This window comes from Symphalangus syndactylus, chromosome 1 (genome assembly GCF_028878055.3).
Source record: "Symphalangus syndactylus isolate Jambi chromosome 1, NHGRI_mSymSyn1-v2.1_pri, whole genome shotgun sequence".
NCBI classification, from domain to species: Eukaryota; Metazoa; Chordata; class Mammalia; order Primates; family Hylobatidae; genus Symphalangus; species Symphalangus syndactylus.
The window spans coordinates 112034481-112055161 of record NC_072423.2 but is presented as its reverse complement, the minus strand read 5'-3'; the positions used below and the strand labels follow the sequence as shown (position 1 = coordinate 112055161).

Sequence of the window (20681 nt, the reverse complement as noted above, 5' to 3'; positions counted from 1 at the left end):
AACCCGGGAGACGGAGCTTGCAGTGAGCCCGGATCGCGCCACTGCACTCCAGCCTGGGGGACAGAGCAAGACTCCGTCTCAAAAACAAAACAAAACAAAACAAAAAAAGTAGGAAGTTTGCTATAAATGGCTGGGCATGGTGACTCACACCTGTAATCCCAGCTCCTTGGGAGGCCAAGGTGAAAAAAAAACACATAAAAATTAAAAAGTAAAAAACAAAACCAAGAAAGAAGACATGGCAAGGAAATAAATTTGTGAAATCTGAAATCTGTAGTTATCTTTATGATCATTAATGTTAAAGTTTGCTATATGTGGAAAGGGCACAGTGGCTCAGGCCTGTAATTCCAGCACTTTGGGATCCTAAGATGGGAGAATTGCTTGAGCAATTCTCAAGTTAAAGACCAGTCTGGGAAACATGGCAAGACCCCCCCACATCTTTAAAAAAAAAATTGGCTTTTTTTTTTCTTTTTTTGAGATGGAGTCTGGCTCTGTTGCCCAGGCTGGAGTGCAGTGGCGTGATCTAGGCTCACTGCAACCTCCGCATGAGCCACCGTGCCTGGCAACTTTTTTTTTTTCCTTAGAATCTCACTCCAACACCCAGGCTGAGTGCAGTGGCGTGATCTTGGCTCACTGCAACCTCCAGTTCCTGAGTTCAAGCAATTCTCCTGCCTCAGCCCCCTGAATAGCTGGGACTACAGGCATGCACCACCAAATCCAGCTAATTTTTGTATTTTGTAGAAATAGGGTTTCACTATCTTGGCCAGGCTGGTCTCAAAACTCCTGGCCTCAAGTGATCCAACCGCCTCAGCCTTCCAAAGTACTAGGATTACAGGCATGAGCCACCGCGCCCAGCCTCCACTTTCTTTTTTATTTTTATTTTTTGAGACGGAGTCTTGCTCTGTAGCCCAGGCTGGAGTGCAGTGGCGCAATTGCGGCTCACTGCAACCTCCACCTCCTGGGTTCAAGCGATTCTTCTGCCTCAGCCTCCCGAGTAGCTGGGACTACAGGTGCCTGCCACCATGCCCAGCTAATTTTTTGTATTTTTAATAGAGCCAAGGTTTCACCATGTTAGCCAGGATGGTCTCGATCTCTTGACCTCATGATCCACCCGTGTCCACCTCCCAGAGTGCTGGGATTACAGGCATGAGCCACTGCACCCGGCCAAGCTTCCACTTTCTTTTTCTTTTTTCTTTTTTTGAGACAGAGTCTCGCCCTGTCACCCAGGCTGGAGTGCAATGGCGAGATCTGGGCTCACTGCAACCTCCGCCTCCCGGGTTCACAGGATTCTCCTGCCTCAGCCTACCGAGTAGCTGGGATTACAGGCACTCGCCACCACGCCCAGCTACTTTTTGTATTTGTAGTAGAGACGGGTTTCACCATGTTGGCCAGGCTGGTCTCCACCTCTTGACCTCCTGATTCGCCCGCCTCAGCCTCCCAAAGTGCTGGGATTACAGGCGTGAGCCACTGTGTCCAGCCTTCTCCACTTTCTTATTTGAAAAACACATTAAATTTTTTTTTTTTTGAGACGATGTCTTGCTCCTGTTGCCCAGGCTGGAGTGCAATGGCCAGATCTCGGCTCGCCGCAACCTCCGCCTCCTAGGTTCAAGCAATTCTCCTGCCTCAGTCTCGCGAGTAGCTGGGATCACAGACAGGTGCCAATACGCCAGGCTAATTTTTGTATTTTTAGTAGAGACGGGGTTTCACCATGTTGGCCAGGCTGCTCTCAAACTCCTGACCTTGTGATCTGCCTGCCTCGGCCTCCCAAAGTGCTGGGATTACAGGCGTGAGCCATCGCGCCAAGCCCAGAAAACATTAATTTTTAAAAAACAAAAAGAATAAGAAATAAAATGTCGCTGTCCTCTAGCCTAGATGGGAGTGTGAGATCCTGTCTCTACAAAAATAAAAAACAATAAAAAAAAAAGAAACATGGCCAGGAGTGGTGGCTCATCCCCTGTAATCCCAGCACATTGGGAGGCCAAGGTGGGAGGATAGCCTGAGACTAGGAGTTCGAGACCAGCCTGGACAACATAGTGAGACCTCGTCTCTACAAAAAAAAAAAAAAAATTGGCCGGGAGCGGTGGCTCACACCTGTAATCCCAGCACTTTGGGAGGCTGAGGCAGGCAGATCACCTGAGGTCAGGAGTTCAAGAAAAGCCTGGCTAATATGGTGAAACCTTGTCTCTACTAAAAAATACAAAAATTAGCTGTGCGTGGTGGTGGATGCCTGTAATCCCAGCTGCTCAGGAGGCCGAGGCAGGAGAATCCTTTGAAAATGGGAGGCGGAGGTTGCAGTGAGCCAGGATCGCACCATTGCACTCCAGCCTGGGAGACAAGAGCGAAACCCTGTCTCAAAAAGAAAAAAAAAAAAATTAACCTGGCATGGTTGTGCATGTCTGTGGTCCCAGATACTCATGAGGCTGAGGTGGGACGAGCCCTTGAGCCCAGGATGTTGAGGTTGTAGTGAGTCGTGATTGTGCCACTGCACTCCAGCCTGGGCAACAGAGTGAGACTCCATTGCCAAAACAAAATACAAAAAAAAAAAAAAAAATCAAACTGAATCTAAGGGTTTTTTTTTTTTTTTTTTTTTTGAGATGGGGTCTCACTGTGACGCCCAGGCTGGAGTGCAGTGGCACGATCTTGGCTCCCTGCAAGCTCTGCCTCCCGGGTTCACACCATTCTGCTGCCTCAGCCTCCCAAGTAGCTGGGGCTACAGGTGCCTACCACCACGCCTGGCTATTTTTATTTTTGTATGAGATTGTCTAAGAAATTTTTTTTTTTTCTGAGACAGAGTCTTGCTCTGTTGACAGGCTGGAGTGCAGTGGCAACTAATTTTTGTATTTTTAGTAGAGACAGGGTTTCACCATGTTGTCCAGGATGGTCTCGATCTCCTGACCTCATGAATCTGCCCACCTACGGCCTCCCAAAGTGCTGGGATTATAGGCGTGAGCCACTGCGCCTGGCCAGAAATTTTTGAAAAAGACCAATAAGGGCTTCAACCTGAGAAAGCTGATTGAAGGAAAAAAAATCAACAAAGGCATCTTGTTCTACCATACAGCAAAATGAAACCGGCCAGTCACAGTGGCTCACGCCTGTAATCCCAGCACTTTAGGAGGCCAAGGCCGGTGGATCACCTGAGGTAAGGAATTCGAGACCAGCCTGGCAACATGGCGAAACCCCATCTCTACTAAAAATACAAAAAGTAGCGGGACATGCTGGCACCCGCCTGTAGTCCCAGCTGCTCGGGAGACTGAAGCAGGAGAATTGCTTGAACTCAGGAGGTGGAGGTTACAGTGAGCCGAGATCACACCAGAGCACTCCAGCCTGGGTGACAGAGTGAGACTGCATCTCTAAATAAAAAATTGGCTGGGTACGGTGGCTCATGCCTGTAATTCCAGCACTTTGGGAGGCTGGGGCAGGCGGATCACTTGAGGTTGGGTGTGTGAGGCCAGCCTGGCCAACATGGTGAAACCCTGTCTCTACTAAAAATATAAAAATTAGCCTGGCATGGTGGCGGGCGCCTGTATTCCCAACTACTTGGGAGGCTGAGACAGGAGAATTGCTTGAACCCAGGTGGCAGAGATTGCAGTGAGCTGAGATCGTGCCACTGCACTTTAGCCTGGGTGACAGAGTAAGAGTCCATCTCAAAAATAAAATAAATAAATAAATAGAAAAAAAATTTAAAAAAAGAAACCATGAAGCTGCAATTAAAACAGGAGTTCGAGACGAGCCTGGCCAACATGGTGAAACCCCATATCTACTAAAAATACAAAAATTAGCCAGGCATGGTGTCATGTGCCTGTAATCCCAGCTACTCGGGAGGCTGGGGCATGAGAATCCCTTGAGCCTGAGGAGCAGAGGTTGCAGTGAGGTGAGATGGAGCCACAACACTACTCCAGCCTGGGTGACAGAATGAGACTCTATCTCAAAAAAAAAAAAAAAAAAAGGCCGGGTGCCTGTAATCCCAGCACTTTGGGAGGCTGAGTCAGGTGGGTCACCTGAGGTCAGGAGTTCAAGACCAGCCTGGCCAACATAGTAAAACACCGTCTAGGCTGGGCGTGGTGGCTCACGCTTGTAATCCCAGCACTTTGGGAGGCCGAGGCGGGCGGATCACGAGGTCAGGAGATCGAGACCACGGTGAAACCCCATCTCTACTAAAAATACAAAAAATTAGCCGGGCGTGGTGGTGGGCGCCTGTAGTCCCAGCTACTCAGAGAGGCTGAGGCAGGAGAATGGCGTGAACCCAGGAGGCGGAGCTTGCAGTGAGCTGAGATCACGCCACTGCACTCCAGCCTGGGTGACAGAGCGAGACTACGTCTCAAAAACAAAAAGTAAAACACCGTCTACTAAAAATACAAAAATTAGGCTGAGCACGGTGGCTCACGCCTGTAATCCCAGCACTTTGGGAGGCCCAGGCAGGCAGATCATGAGGTGAGGAGATCGAGACCACCCTGGCCAACATGGTGAAACCCCGTCTCTACTAAAATATATGGGGGTGCGTGCCTGTAATCCCAGGTACTTGGGAGGCTGAGGCAGGGGAATCACTTGAACCCGGGAGGCAGTGGTTGCAGTGAGCTGAGATCGCGCCACTGCACTCCAGCCTGGCAACAGAGCAAGACTCCATCTCAAAAAACAAAACAAAACAAAAAAACAAAAATTAGCTGGGTGTGGTAGCATGTGCCAGTAGTCCCACCTACTCGGGAGGCTGAGGCAGGAGAATCGCTTAAACCCAGTAGGCAAAGGTTGCAGTGAGCAAAGATAGCGCCACTGCACTCTAGCCTGGGGAACAGAGTGAGACTATTAAAAAAAAACAAAAAAAAACAAGAGGCCGGGCGCGGTGGTTTATGCTTGTAATCCCAGCACTTTGAGAGGCCAAGGCAGGCGAGACCACGGTGAAACCCGTCTCTACTAAAAATACAAAAAATTAGCCGGGCGTGCTGGCAGGCGCCTGTAGTCCCAGCTACTCGGAGAGGCTGAGGCAGGAGAATGGCGTGAACCTGGGAGGCGGAGCTGGCAGTGAGCCGAGATCACGCCACTGCACTCCAGCCTGGGTGACAGAGCGAGACTACGTCTCAAAAACAAAAAAAAAACAAAAAAAAAACCCAAGAACGACCTATTTAATACGTGGCGTTGGGATTAAAAATAATCAAATTGGCCAGGTGCGGTGGCTCACACCTGTAATCCCAGCACTTTGGGAGGCCGAGGCGGGCGGATCACGTGGTCAGGAGATCGAGACTATTCTGGCTAACACGGTGAAACCCCGTCTCTACTAAAAATACAAAAAAAAAAAAACTAGCCGGGCGAGGTGGCGGGCGCCTGTAGTCCCAGCTACGCGGGAGGCTGAGGCAGGAGAATGGCGTGAACCCCGGGGGGCGGAGCCTGCAGTGAGCCGAGATCGCGCCACTGCACTCCAGCCTGGGTGAAAGAGCGAGGCTCCATCTCAGGAAAAAAAAAAAAAAAAATCAAATTAGGCCGGGCACGATGGTTTACACCTGTAATCCCAGCACTTGGTGGGGTGGAGGCGGGTAGATCATCTGAGGTCAGGAGTTCGAGACCAGCCTGGCCAACATGGGGAAACCCCGTCTCTACTAAAAATATGAAAATTAGTCAGGCATGTTGGCGCACGCTTATAATCCCAGCTACTCGGGAGGCTGAGGCAGGAGAATTGCTTGAACCTGGGAGGCAGAGGTTGCAGTGAGCCAGGATCATGCCATTGTACTCCAGCCTGGGTGACAAGAGCAAAACTCTGTCTCAAAAGAAAAAAAAATTATCAAATTAGAAAAAATAAATCTAAATCCCATCTCCTACCAAACACATATTCTGGATAGATTAAAGAACCCAACGTGAAAAAACAGGAATATGAAGTATTAGCATTTTGGCCAGTGCAGTGAGTTATCCCAGCAGTCTGGGAGACCAAAGCGGGAGGATTGCTTGAGCCCGGAAGTTTGAGACCAGCCTGGGAAACCATGGCAAAACCCCATCTCTACCAAAAATGTAAATATTAGCCCAGTGAGGTGGCACGCATCTGTAGTCCCAGCTACTTGGGAGACTGAGGCAGGATTGCTTTTTTTTTTTTTTTTGAGATGGAGTCTCGCTCTGTCGCCCAGGCTGGAGTGCAGTGGCATGATCTTGGCTCACTGCAAACTCTGCCTCCCGGGTTCACGCCATTCTCCTGCCTCAGCCTCCTGAGTAGCTGGGACTACAGGCGCCTGCTACCACATCCGGCTATTTTTTTGTATTTTTAGTAGAGACGAGGTTTCACCGTATTATCCAGGATAGTCTCGATCTCCTGACCTCATGATCTGCCCACCTCGGCCTCCCAAAGTGCTGGGATTACAGGTGTGAGCCACCGCGCCTGGCCTTTTTTTTTTTTTTTTGAGACAGAGTCTCACTCTTTCTCCCAGGCTGGAGTGCAGTAGCAGGATCTTGGCTCACTGCAACCTCTGCCTCCCGGGTTCAAGTGATTATTCTGTCTCAGCCCCCCAAGTAACCAGGACTCCAGGCACGTGCCACCATGCCTGGCTAATTTTTGTATTCTTTGGTAAAAATGGGGTTTCACCACGTTGGCCAGACTGGTCTTGAACTCCTGACCTCAGGTGATCTTCCCACCTCAACCTCCCAAAGTGCTGGATTACAGGCGTGAGCCACTGTACCCTGCTGAAGCAGTATTGCTTTAACCCAGGAGGCAGGGGTTGCAGTGAGCCAGGATAGTGCCACTGCACTCCAGCCTAGGTGACAGAGCATCACCTAGGGTCTTTTGAGACAGGGTCTTGCTCTGTTACCTAGGCTTGTCTCCTAGGCTAGGCCTCAGAAAAAATTTAAATAAATCAATAAATAAAATATTAGCATTTTGTACATGTCTTTCAGGGCCCTTTCAATGAGTTAACATACATATTTATATATACAGCTATACACACTCACACACACACTTACACAAACTGTTTTCATTGATAAAAGGCTATATTGGAAATACCAGTTTGCTTTTTTCACTCGGTAGAGGCTGCTATTATTCTCCTAATTTCACAAATGAGCAAACTAAGTCACAGAGAGGTAAGATTCCCTGCCCAAGGTCACATGGATAGGAAGATGTGGAGTTGGGATTCTCTTTAAAGTATTATTTTAATTTTAGTTTTAGTTTTTTGAGACAGGGTCTTGCTCTGTCACCTAGGCTAGAGTGCAGTGGCACAATCTCGGCTCACTGCAACCTCCACTTCCTGAGCTGAAGCCATTCTCCCATCTCAGCCTCCCTAGTAGCTGGGACTACAGGTGTGCACCACCATGCCTGGTTAATTTTTTTTTTTTTTTTTTTTTTTTGAGATAGAGTTTTGCGCTTGTCACCCAGGCTGGAGTGCAGTGGCATGATCTCAGCTCACTGCAACCTCCGCCTCCCAGGTTCAAGCGATTCTCCTGCCTCAGCCTCCTGAATAGGTGGGATTACAAATACCCGCCACCACGCCCGGCTAATTTTTGTATTTGTAGTAGAGACAGGGTTTCACCATGTTGGCCAGGCTTGTCTCAAACTCCTGACTTCAGGTGATCCACACACCTTGTCCTCCCAAGGTGCTAGGATTACAGGCATGAGCCACTGTCCCGGCCGAGGTTAATTTTTGTATTTTTTGTAGAGATGGGGTTTCCCTATGTTGCCAAGGCTAGTCTTGAACTCCTGAGCTCAAGTGATCTTCCTGTCTTGGTGTCCCAAAGTGCTGGGATTACAGGAGTGACCCACTCTCCCAAGCCTCAATTTTGATTAATTAATTATTTTTGAGACAGGGTATCCCTATGTTGCCCAGGGTGGTCTCGAACTCCTGGACTCAAGCAATCCTCCCACCTCAGCCTCCTGAAGTGCCGGAATTACAGGCATGAGCCACTGTACCCGGTCAAGGGATTCTAATACTAGCTGTCTGGCTCTAGACTACCCTTTGTTGGTCCGTAAGGCCAAAGCCTGTGACAGAGCTTTAGAGGATGGTGAAAAGAAAAATGACATGTTTTGTACTTTAAAAATATATATATATTTTTGAGACAGAGTTTCGCTCTTGTTGCCTAGGCTGGAGTGTAATAAGAGCAAAACTCTGGCCGGGCGCGGTGGCTCACGCTTGTAATCCCAGCACTTTGGGAGGCCGAGGTGGGCGGATCACGAGGTCAGGAGATCGAGACCACGGTGAAACCCCGTCTCTACTAAAAATACAAAAAAATTTAGCCGGGCGTGGTGGCGGCGCCTGTAGTCCCAGCTACTCGGAGAGGCTGAGGCAGGAGAATGGCGTGAACCCGGGAGGCGGAGCTTGCAGTGAGCCGAGATTGCGCCACTGCACTCCAGCCTGGGCCACAGAGCGAGACTCCGTCTCAAAAAAAAAAAAAAGAGCAAAACTCTGTCTCGAAAGATAAAAATAAATAAATAAATAAAAAATAAAATGTACTGCACTCTAACATGGGTAACAGAGTGAGATCCTGTCTCTACAAAAGTAAAAAATATATTAAAGCAGGGAGCCTAGTTAAGGGACTACTGCTCACATCCAAAGACACATTGAGAGTGGCTTGGACTAGAGTTACAGGTAGTGGTAAGTGATAAAGTCAGGACATATCTCAGACGTATAGCTCATGGGAATTGCTTGTGGACTGAATGTGAAATTTGGAAGAGGAAAACTCATGGAAAACTTGTGATTTGTTTTTTCTTTCTTTTTTTATGAGACGGAGTCTTGCTCTGTTGTCCAGGCTGGAGTACAGTGGCGCAATCTTGGTTCACTGCAACCTCCTGGGTTCAAGCAATTCTCCTGCCTCAGCCTCCCGAATAGCTGGGATTACAGGTGCCCGCCACCATGCCCAGTTAATTTTTGTATTTTTAGTAGAGACAGGGTTTTGCTATCTTGGCCAGGCTGGTCTTGAACTCCTGACCTCAGGTGATCTGCCCACCTTGGCCTCCCAAAGTGCTGGGATTACAGGCGTGAGCCACCATGCCTGGCCAAATTTGTGAATTTTTGGTCAGAATAAATGGAGAGAGAGTGGTATTGAGCTGGGAAATATTGGGGGAGTGGCAGGTTTGGAGGTACATTTGAGAATTTTGTTTTATTTAAGACATGTTAAATTTGAGTGCCGCTATGACATCCAAATGGAGGTATTGAATGGACAACTGCATATACTGAGTGTGAAGTATAGCAAATTTGGTAGGATTAGAAATGAAAACCTGGAAGTCATCAGTGTATGGGAGGTCCTAAGGCAAAGAGGTTGAATGAGATCACTGGGGAAGGAGCGTAGATGGAAGAGAGGCTGAGGATTGAGTCTACCAACTCTCCTATGCAGCACTCCTCACGGTGATAATTTTTTTTTTTTTTTTTGAGATGAAGTCTCACCCTGTTGCCCAGGCTGGAGTGCAGTGGCGCGATCTCGGCTCACTGCAAACTCTGCCTCCTGGGTTCATGCCATTCTCCTGCCTCAGCCTCCCGAGTAGCTGGCGCCTGCCACCATGCCGGGCTAATTTTTTTTTGTGTGTGTATTTTTAGTAGAGACAGCTTTTCACCATATTAGCCAGGATGGTCTTGATCTCCTGACCTCGTGATCTGCCCACCTCGGCCTCCCAAAGTGCTGGGATTACAGGCATAAGCCACTGTACCTGGCTCATGGTGATAATTTTTATTTTTATTTTTCTTGTATTTCCATCCAGTGCACTCACAGTGGTAATTTGATACTTATTGTTGAATTATTCTACTAATTTCTGCATCTCCTGTTAGAACAAAGCTCCTTGACCACAGATACTGTGGTCCTCTTTACTCACCATCTATAACAACTTGGTGCCTGGCCCTTAGCCAGTCTGAAAGAACAAAGCATTTAAGAAATGCGATTTGGGCTAGGCGCGGTGGCTTATGCCTGTAATCCCAGCACTTTGGGAGGCTGAGGTGGGCGGATCACCAGGTCAGGAGATGGAGACCATCCTGCCTAGCAGGGTGAAACTGCGTCTTTATAAAAATACAAAAAAATTAGCTGGGCATGGTGGCAGGCACCTGTAGCCCCAGCTACTCGGGAGGCTGAGGCAGGAGAATGGCGTGAACCCAGGAGGTGGAGCTTGCAGTGAGCCAAGATCGCGCCACTGCACTCCAGCCTGGGCGACAGGGCAAGACTCCATCTCAAAAAAAAAGAAATGTGATTTGGCAGTATCCATTACAATGTAAAATGAGCATAGGAGTTGACTGAGCAACTTCTTTATTTCCATTTCTAGAAATAAAATAAAAAATGTGTTCACAACTATGCAAAAAGAACTACAGGCTGTGGCTCACACCTATAATCTCACCACTTTGGGGGGCCAAGGCGGGAGAATTGCTTGAGCCCAGCAGTTTGAGACCAGCCTAGGCAATATAATGGGACCCCATATCTATTAAAAAAAATTCTCCAGGCATGGTGGTGCATGCCTATAATATAGTCCCAGCTACTTGGGAGGCTGAGGCAGGAGAATCACTTGAGCCCAGGAGATTGAGGCTGCAGTGATTGCACTACTGCACTCCAGTCTGGGTGACAGAGAGCGACTACATCTCAAAAGAAAAAAGAGGGCCAGGCACGATGGCTCACACTTGTAATCACACTTTGTGAGGCCTAGGCGGGTGGATCACCTGAGGTTGGGAGTTCGAGACCAGCCTGACCAACATGGAGAAACCCTGTCTCTACTAAAAATACAAAATTACGTGGGCATGGTGGCGTATGCCTGTGATCCCAGCTACTCTGGAGGCTGAGACAGGAGAATCGCTTGAACCTGGGAGGCAGAGGTTGTGGTGAGCTGAGATCACGCCATTGCACTCCAGCCTGGGCAACAAGAGTGAAACTCTGTGTGAAAGAAAGAAAGAGAGAAAGAAAGAAAGAGAAAAAGAAAGAGAAAGGAAAGAAAGAAAAGAAAGAAAGAAAGGAAGAAAGGAAGGAAAAAAAAGGACTACATCCAAGGGTGTTCACTGAAACACTCTTTATAATTGTGAAAAATTGGAAACAGCCGGGTACAGTGGCTCACGCCTGTAATCCCAGCACTGGGAGGCTGAGGCGGGTGGATCACAAGGTCAGGAGTTCGAGACCAGCCTGCCCAATATGCCGAAATGCCGTCTCTACTAAAAATATAAAAATTAGCCAGGCATGGTGGCATGCACCTGTAGTCCCAGCTACTCGGGAGGCTGAGGAAGGAGAATTGCTTGAACCCGGGTGGCGGAAGTTGCAGTGAGCCGAGATAGCGCCACTGCACTCCAGCCTGGGTTACAGAGTAAGACTCCATCTCAAAACAAAACAAAATTGGAAACAGATGACTTGCAACTGGAGATTGCTCAAATACAATACATTTATACTGTTATATACTCAGAAGGGTTACAGCACTGTCAAAAGGGTAGGCTCTGGATTCAGAAGCCTGGGGTTAGAATCTTAGCTTGGATGGGCACAGGTGGCTCATGCCTGTAATCGCAGCACTTTGGGAGGCAGAGGTTGGTGGATCACTTTAGGTCAGGAGTTCGAGACCAGCCTGACCAACATGGTGAATCCTTGTCTCTACTAAAAATACAAAAATTAGGCCGGGCGCGGTGGCTCACGCCTGTAATCCCAGCACTTTGGGAGGTTGAGGTGGGCGGATCACGAGGTCAGGAGATCGAGACCATCCTGGCTAACATGGTGAAACCCTGTCCCTACTAAAAATACAAAAAATTAGCCGGGCGCGGTGGTGGGCGCCTATAGTCCCAGCTACTCGGGAGGCTGAGGCAGGAGAATGGCCTGAACCCCCAGGGGGCGGAGCCTGCAGTGAGCCGAGATCGCGCCACTGCACTCCAGCCTGTGTGACAGCGAGACTCCGTCTCAAACAAACAAACAAAAAAAACAACAAAAAACAAACAAACAAAAAATACAAAAATTAGCCAGGCGTAGTGGTGCGTGCCTGTAATCCCAGCTACATGGGAGGCTGAGGCAGGAGAATCGCTGGAACCCGGTAGGTGGACGTTGCAGTTATCCAAGATTGTGCCACTGCGCTCCAGCCTGGGCAACAGAGCTAGACACCGTCTCAAAAAAAAAAAAAAAAAGTACTTTAGTTTGATCACTTGTTTATGAAATGGGGATAATAATAGCAGCTTCTACTAGGTGAAAAAAGCAGCAGAATGATATTTGCAATAGCCTGCTACTAATGAAAAGGTTACTAATGAAAAGCTTTGTGTAAATGTGTGTGTGGATAGCTATAAATATAGACATATACTAAATTTATTTATTTTTTTTTATTTTTATTTTTTTGAGACGGAGTCTTATTCTGTCACCCAGGCTGGAGTACAGTGGAGTGATCTCGGCTCACTGCAACCTCCGCTTCCCGAGTTCAAGCAATTCTCTTTCCTCAGCCTCCTGAGTAGCTGGGATTACAGGCGTATGCCACCATGCCTGACTAATTTTTGTATTTTTAGTAGAGACAGGGTTTCACTATGTTTTTTTTTTTTTTTTTTTTTTTTTTGAGACGGAGTCTCGCTCTGTCGCCCAGGCTGGAGTACAGTGGCGCAATCTCGGCTCACTGCAAGCTCCGCCTCCCGGGTTCACGCCATTCTCCTGCCTCAGCCTCTCCTAGTAGCTGGGACTACAGGCGCCTGCCACCGCGCCCGGCTAATTTTTTTGTATTTTTAGCAGAGACGGGGTTTCACCGTGGTCTCGATCTCCTGACCTCGTGATCCACCCGCCTCGGCCTCCCAAAGTGCTGGGATTACAAGCGTGAGCCACCACGCCCGGCCGGTTTCACTATGTTGATCAGGCTGGTCTCGAACTCCTGACCTCATGATCCGTCTGCCTTGGCCTCCCAAAGTGCTGGGATTACAGGCATGAGCTACTGCACCTGGCCGACATGTACTGTATTTAGATGCATAGAAAGGGTCCTGGAAGGATGTACACCAAACTGTGGACAGTGGCAACAACCCCAAATAGGAGAAAAGAGAGGTGGAGTATATTAATGGGAGTATTCACAAGCTGCTATCAGTATTCTTGTATTACATTTTTACAACTTCATGTTATCATTACATTAGTTGCATAATTAAATTCAATAAAAACAAAGATGAATAAGATGAGAGATATATTGATATATGCAATATATGCTTTGTGACAGATATTTTCCAAAAAACGGCTACACCAACCTGTATCTCGTTTTATATGCTTTGCTTATAATGCAGTGTTGGTGTTCCTCCATTGACGGTGGAGCTGCATTCCCTCCCCTTGAACCTGAGAGGATCTTTGTAACTGCTTTGACTAATAAAATGTGGCAGAAGTAATGCTGTGTGGCCACATTAAGCATTAAGGTTAGGCCACAAAGGGCAACATAGTTTCCACTTGGCTCTCACTCGCTTAAGACCCTTGCCCTTGGCCGGGCAGAGTGGCTCACACCTGTTATCCCAGAATTTTGGGAAGCTGAGACAGGCAAATCACTTGAGACCAGGGGTTTGAGACCAGCCTGGCCAACATGGTGAAACCCCATTTCTTTTTTTTTTTTTCCTCAAGATGGAGCCTTGCTCTGTCGCCCAAGCTGGAGTGCAGTGGCACGAGTGGCGCGATCTCAGCTCACTGCAACCTCCACCTCCTGGGTTCAAGCAATTCTCCTGCCTCAGCCTCCCGAGTAGCTGGGATTACAGGTGCCCACCACCAAGCCCGGCTAATTTTTGTATTTTTTAGTAGAGACGGGGTTTCACCATGTTGGGAAGGCTGGTTTCAAACTCCCGACCTCAGGCAATCCGCCCACCTCGGCCTCCCAAAGTGCTGGGATTACAGGTGTGAGCCACCGCGCCTGGCAGTGAAACCCCATTTCTACTAAAAATACAAAAATTGGCTGGACTTGGTGGCTCACATCTGTAATCCCAGCACTTTGGGAGGCGGAGGCAGGCGGATTGCTTGAGGTCAGGAGTTCAAGACCAGCCTGGCCAAGATGGAGAAACCCCGTCTCTACTAAAAATACAAAATTAGCCAGGTATGGTAGTGCATGCCTGTAATCCCAGCTACTCGGGAGGCTGAGGGGGGAGAATCACTTGAATCCGGGAGGTGGAGGTTGTGGTGAGCCAAGATCATGCCATTGTACTCCAGCCTGGGCAACAAGAGCAAAACTCCGTCTCAAAGAAAAAAAAAATAGAAAAAATAGCTGAACATGGTGGTGCACGCCTGTCATCCTGACCTCTCAGCTACTATAGAGGCTGAGGCACAAGAATCACTTGAACCCAGGAGGTTGCAGTGAGTTGAGATCATGCCGCTGTACGCTGTACTCCAGCCTGGGTGATAGAGTGATGCTCTGTCTCAAAAAAAAAAAAAAAACCTTTGCCCTTCAAATCCAGCCACCATGTTACCAGGAAGCACAGGCCACATGGAGAGATCATGCATGTGTATGTTCTGGCTGACAGCCCCAGCTAGGCCCCCAGCTGACGTCACTCACCAGAAGTATGACTAAACAACTTTGCCTGTGATTCCACTCCCCAGTCTTTGAGTCTTCTTGCTGAGGCCCCCTCAGCAGTGGAGCTGAGATAAACCTTCCCATTGTGGCTTGTCTGGATTCCTGTCCCAAAGAAACCATGAGAGACTTTGTATATATATATATATATATATATATATTTTTTTTTTTTTTTTTGAGACAGAGTCTCGCTGTCGCCCAGGCTGAAGTGCAGTGGCACGATCTCGGCTCACGGCAGGCTCCGCCCCCCGGGGTTCACGCCATTCTCCTGCCCTAGCCTCCCGAGTAGCTGGGACTACAGGCGCCCGCCATCTCGCCCGGCTAATTTTTTTTGTATTTTTAGTAGAGACGGGGTTTCACTGTGTTAGCCAGGATGGTCTCGATCTCCTGACCTCGTGATCCGCCCGCCTCGGCCTCCCAAAATGCTGGGATTACAGGCGTGAGCCACCGCGCCCGGCCGACACTTTGTATATTTTATATGCATTCATATTTTATTTATTTTTTCTTTTTTGAGACGGAGCTACTCTGTTGCCCAGGCTGGAGTGCAGTGGTGCAATCTCGGCTTGCTGCAACCTCCGCCTCCCGGGTTCAAGTGATTTTCCCTGCCTCAGCCTCCCAAGTAGCTGGAATTACAGGCACACACCAGCATGCCCGGCTAATTTTTGTATTTTTTAGTAGAGACAGGGTTTTGCCATGTTGGTCAGGCTGGCCTGGAACTCCTGACCTCAGGCGATCCGGCCGCCTCCACCTCCCAAAGTGCTGGGATTACAGGTGTGAGCCACCACGCCCGGCCCCTATCCTATTCTTATCACTTGAGTATATCACAAATACCTTTCCTTGTCAATAGGTGCCTTAGTACTGCATTTTTTTTCTTTTTTTGAAGACAGGTTCTGGCTCTGTCCCCCAGGCTGGAGTGTAGTGGCCCAATCTCTTGCTCACTGCAGCCTCCATATCCTGGGTCTTAAGTGATCCTCCCACCTCAGCCTCCCAAGTAGGTGGAGCTATAAGCACATCCAGCTAACTTGTATTTTTTGTAGAGATGGGGTTTCACCATGTTGCTCAGGCTGGTCTTGAACTCCTAGGCTTAAGTGATCCACCTGCCTCGGCCTCCCAAAGTGCTGGGATTACAGGCGTGAGCCACTACACCTCGCCAAAACATTTTTTTTTTTTTTGTAGACATGGAATCTCACTATGTTGCCCAGGTTGGTCTCCAACTCCTAGGCTCAAGCGATCCTCTCACCTTGGCTTCCCAAAATGCTGGGATTATAGGCTTGAGCCACCATGACCTGCCACCCAGTATGATTTTTTTTTTTTTGGTAAAGTGAAAGCAAGTTTATTAGAGAAGTAAAGAAACAAAGGAGGCCAGGAGCGGTGGCTCACACCTGTAATCCCAGCACTTTGGGAGGCCGAGGTAGGTGGATCAAGGGGTCAAGAGATCCAGACCATCCTGGCCAACATGGTGACACCCTGTCTCTACTAAAAATACAAAAATTACCATCCTGGCTAATAAGGTGAAACCCCGTCTCTACTAAAAATACAAAAAAAATTAGGCGTGGTGGCGGACGCCTGTAGTCCCAGCTACTCGGGAAGCTGAGGCAGGAGAATGGCGTGAACCCGGGAGGCGGAGCTTGCAGTGAGCTTAGATCGCGCCACTGCGCTCCAACCTGGGCAACAGAGCAAGACTCCGTCAAAAAAAAAAAAAAATTAGCTGGGCGCGGTGGTGCGTGCCTGTAGTCCCAGCTACTCGGGAGACTGAGGCAGGAGACTCACTTGAACCCGGGAAGCGGAGGTTGCAGTGAGCCGAGATAGCGGGTCTCTCACTGCACTCCATCCTGGGCGACAGAGCCAGACTCCGTCTCAAAAAAAAAAAAAGGAATTGCTACTCCATAGGCAGAGCAGTCCACCCGACAAGTTTGTTGTTGTTGTTGTTTGAGACAGAGTCTCGCTCTGTCGCCCAGGCTGGAGTGCAGTGGCGTGATCTCTGCTCGCTGCATCCTCCGCCTGCCGGGTTCAAGCAATTCTCCTGCCTCAGCCTCCTGAGTAGCTGGGACTACAGGCGCCCACCATCACGCCCGGCTAATTTTTTAAAATTTTAGTAGAGACGGGGTTTCACCATGCTGGTCAGGCTAGTCTCGAACTCCTGACCTCGTGATCTGCCCGCTTCGGCCTCCCAACGTGCTGGGATTACAGGCGTGAGCCACGGCGCCCGGCCACCCGGCATGATTTTTAATGGCTTTCTACATTGTATGGTTTGTTATTGTTGTTTTGAGACAGGGTCTCCTATCACCGATGCTGGACTGCAGTGGTGCCATCTCGGCGCTCTGCAGCCTCGACCTCCTCGGCTCCAGCGATCCTCTATCACCTCAGCCCCCTGAGTAGCTGGGACGCACAGGCTTGTGCCACCTCGCCCAGCTAATTTTTAATTTTTTTGTAGAAAAAAATTAAATTCTTGGGCTCAAGCGATCCTCACACCTCGGCTTCCCAAAGTGCAGGGATTACAGGCATGAGCCACAGCGACCGGCCAGCACAGGTGTCTTGAATATGTATATACGCGACTCCAGTATGGTTGGAAATTATTTGATTTGTTGTCTATGGAATTGCACACCCTGGAGCCTTCCTAACATCAGCGGCTTCATACTGGCATTTCCGCTGTGGTGCAGCAACAATCTGAGTGAGCCTCCGTCTCTAGCCACACCATTTGACAACTGGTCCCAGAAAGTAACTGGAAGTCATGATGACAACTCCTATACTGTGAAAAGAAACTGCAAGCAAGGCAGTTAAGATGCAATCTTGCACGGTGACCGTAAGTCGGAGAACTGGGCAGCGAACGAGGCCTCGGCAGGGGAAGCGAAGGCCTGGTGTGGTTGCGGGTCTGGGGCCATCCAGCGACCGCCTCAGGGTGTAGGCAGAAATTCCCGGCCCAGCTCCCCTCTGACCAGATAGCGGCCGGGAAACAATGGTTCTTTATCTGCTCCACGGACGCCAGGATGTCTTCTCCGTGCCCGATCCCAGAGTACAAACAGTGAAATGAGAAGCCGGCGAGAAACGCGCTGGTTAAAAACATCTCGACGGGAGACGCTGGTAAGCGAATGGTGGCTCCAGACGCGGTCGGCGCCTGCCGTACCCTGGTCAGACTCTGGGTCAGAGGGCTAAGTTTCAGAGAGGCGGCGCTAAACAGGCCCTCTAGCCAGGAGCCTGTCGCGACCCGAGCGACCGTGGGTCGACCCCGATCCGGAAGTGACGCAACGGCGCCAAGCACTTCCGGAGCTGCGGGGACGACTCTTCTGGAGGAAGCAGCGCGGGCTTGACCGGCGTCGGCCCGCTGCCTCCGCTACCGCTTCGACCTATTCCGGTCCCTCTGGCCCGGCCTGACCCGGTCTGGCTTGTTTGGGCTCAGCGGCCGCGAGGCCGCAGCTCCCGGTAAGTGCGCGGCGCACGTCACGGCCTTGTTTACCTTAGCGGGCCGCTGGGGGGGCCTCTCCGCGCGCCTCCCTGGCCGGGCCGGGACTCCGCCTTCGCCGTCGCCCGGGAGGCCCGGGCGCTCCCCGTCGCTGGTACACTGTCCGAGCATTACCTGCCGTCAGCGGAGGGACGGCTAGGCGCCCAGCGTGTGTCTGCCTTTTTTCCTCCCGCCGCCTTCTCAGCTCGCGGAAAGGTCAGAGGCCACCGCCTCTGACCAACCGGCTCCGGCACATCTAGGCCCTCCCTGTCTGGCGCGGCGGGGAAACGCGCCGCCTCAGGGCTCCCTACTCGAGTCGTCTTTGGGAGCTCTTGCAGCGCTGCCCGCGCGGTTTAACGCCCGCCTGTGGAGGGTATCCCCAGCTCGCGGGCTCCGCGTCCTCGCGAATATCCCGGAGCCCGCGGCGCCTCTAGGGATGTGCGGACCCGGAGCTGTGCCACCGCCTCGCCAGACGCTGGTTGGGCAGCCGCGTTCTTGGATGACTTCGCCTTAGTACCGTTCATTGCCCGGTCCCATAGAACTTTCTGTCATAGCGACATGTTCTTTACCTTTGCTGTTCAACACGGTAGCTACTAGTCACACGTGGCCATTAAGCATTTGACCTGTAGGCTAGTGCACCTGAGAAACTAAATTTTAAATTTTACTTACTTTTTAAGTGTAATTAAATTTAAATAACCACATGTGGCTGTTGGTCACCGTGTTAGAAAAGACAGATACAGAATGTAGGATTTTGAAACGAAATTGCTGATTTCTAGTTTTGTGCCAAGTCGTTTTTCTTCGGAGGTGTAGTTAGTAAATGACCATTCAGCGCTAGTGATCATATCTGCAGTAAACGTCATCAGACTTACTAAAACTTATGTGTTCTGTGCGTGGTCAGCAAGCCCAGGATGGTTGGTTGTCAGGTCCCCTGAACATGTGACTTTGGCTCTGGAGGAAATTTTTTTTTTTTTTTTTTTTGGTGGGCGGGACAAAATTGCTGTCACCAGGCTGGAGTGCAGTGGCGACGATCACAGCTAACTGCAGCCCCGACTTTCTGGGCTCAAGTGATCCTCCTTTCTTAGCCTCCCAAGTAGCTGGGACCACAGGCACGTACCACCACGCCTGGCTAATTTTTAAAATTTTTTGTGGATACGGGATCTTAATAGGTTGCCTAAGCTGGTCTTGAACTACTGGACTCAAGCGGTCCGCCCGGTTTGACTTCCTAAAGTGCTGGGATTACAGGTGTGAGCCACTGTACATGACCCTTAAAAAATTTTTTTTAGAGACAGGGCCTCACTTTGTCACCCAGGCTGGTTGGAGGGCACTGGCGTGATCATGGCTCACTGCAATCTCCTGGACTCAAATAATCCTCCTCACTTTGGGAGGCCGAGGCGGACGGATCACGAGGTCAGGAGATGGAGACCATCCTGGCTAACACGGTGAAACCCTATCTCTACTAAAAATACAAAAAATTAGCCGGGCGTGGTGGCGGGCGCCTGTAGTCCAGTGAGCCGAGATCGCGCCACTGCACTCCAGCAAGATTCTCAAAAAAAAAAAAAGAAATACTGTCCCCTTGGAACAAGATCAGCACATTTTCTTTCTTTCTTTTTTTTTTTTTTTGAGACGGAATCTCGCTCTGTCACCCAGGCTGGAGTGCAGTGGCGCGATCTCGGCTCACTGCAAGCTCCGCCTCCCGGGTTCACGCCATTCTCCTGCCTCAGCCTCTCCGAGTAGCTGGGACTACAGGCGCCCGCCACCACGCCCGGCTAATTTTTTTGTATTTTTAGTAGAGACGGGGTTTCACCGTGGTCTCGATCTCCTGACCTCGTGATCCGCCCGCCTCAGCCTCCCAAAGTGCTGGGATTACAAGCGTGAGCCACCGCGCCCGGCCTTCTTTCTTTCTTTCATTTATTTATTTATTTATTTATTTTTATTTTCGAGTCTCGCTCTGTCGCTCAGGCTGGAGTGCAGTGGTGCGATCTCGGCTCACTGCAATCTCCGCCTCCTGGGTTCAAGCGATTCTCCTGCCTCAGCCTCCTGAGTAGCTGGGATTACAGGCGCACGCTACCACGCCCAGCTAATTTTTGTATTTTTAGTAGAGACAAGATTTCACCATGTTGGTCAGGCTGATCTCGAACTCCTGACCTTGTGATCTGCCCACCTTAGCCTCCCAAAGTGTTGGGATCACAGGCGTGAGCCACCGCGCCTGGCCCACTTTTTCAAGTAGAATTTGGATATTTAACTTTGAGATGATTAAAAATCAAATTTTCATTTAAGTCTGCACCTAGAAGATTTAGTATGAAATGGAGTTCTCTCTTTTTTTTTTTTTTTGGAGGAGCCTGGAGTTTTCCCCACCTAAATATTTGGTTGGTGAGAAGCCTGTGGGCAATTTCTTTTTTTTTTTTTTTGACACGGAGTCTCGCTCTGTTGCCCAGGCTGGAGTGCAGTGGTGCAGTCTCGGTTCATTGCAGCCTCCATCTCCCAGATCAAGCAATTCTCCTGCCTTAGCCTCCCGAGTAGCTGGGATTACAGGTATGCGCCACCATTCCTGGCTAATTTTTGTGTTTTTTGTAGCGGTGAAGTTTCACCATTTTGCCCAGGCTTGTTTTGAACTCCTGAGCTGAAGCCATCCACCCACCTTGGCCTCCCAAACCAAAGTGCTGGGATTACTGGCATGAGCCACCACACCTGGTCCTGGAACTTTCCTTTTTCTTTTTGAAGACAGGGTCTCGCTCTGTCGCCTAGACTGGAGTGTAGTGGCGTGATCTTGGCTCACTGCAGCCTCAGCCTCCTGTGCTCAAGAGATCCTCCCACCTCAGCCTCCCAAGTAGCTGGGACTAC

General features: G+C 49.7%; 2 protein-coding genes across 6 annotated transcripts in view; one reads left to right on the top strand and one right to left on the bottom strand.

Annotated features, from left to right (window-relative positions):
* Window positions 1-17086: 17086 nt before the first annotated feature.
* LOC129482453 (uncharacterized protein ARIH2OS-like) lies at window positions 17087-18098 on the bottom strand. The gene is given in 2 exon segments (XM_055278312.2): window positions 17087-17365; window positions 17367-18098. Coding segments are annotated over 2 exon segments (885 nt in total). The 5' UTR covers window positions 17973-18098.
* ARIH2 (ariadne RBR E3 ubiquitin protein ligase 2) overlaps window positions 17649-20681 on the top strand; it is a 68181-nt gene continuing 65148 nt past the window's right edge. For 2 of the 5 annotated variants that reach the window (XM_063610185.1, XM_063610182.1), the window contains exon 1: window positions 17665-17821. The gene's annotated coding sequence lies outside the window, so the exon portion shown is untranslated. Of the gene's footprint in view, window positions 17822-20681 lie in introns of all 5 variants that reach the window. The other 3 variants (XM_063610179.1, XM_063610164.1, XM_063610171.1) reach the window with 2 other exon arrangements.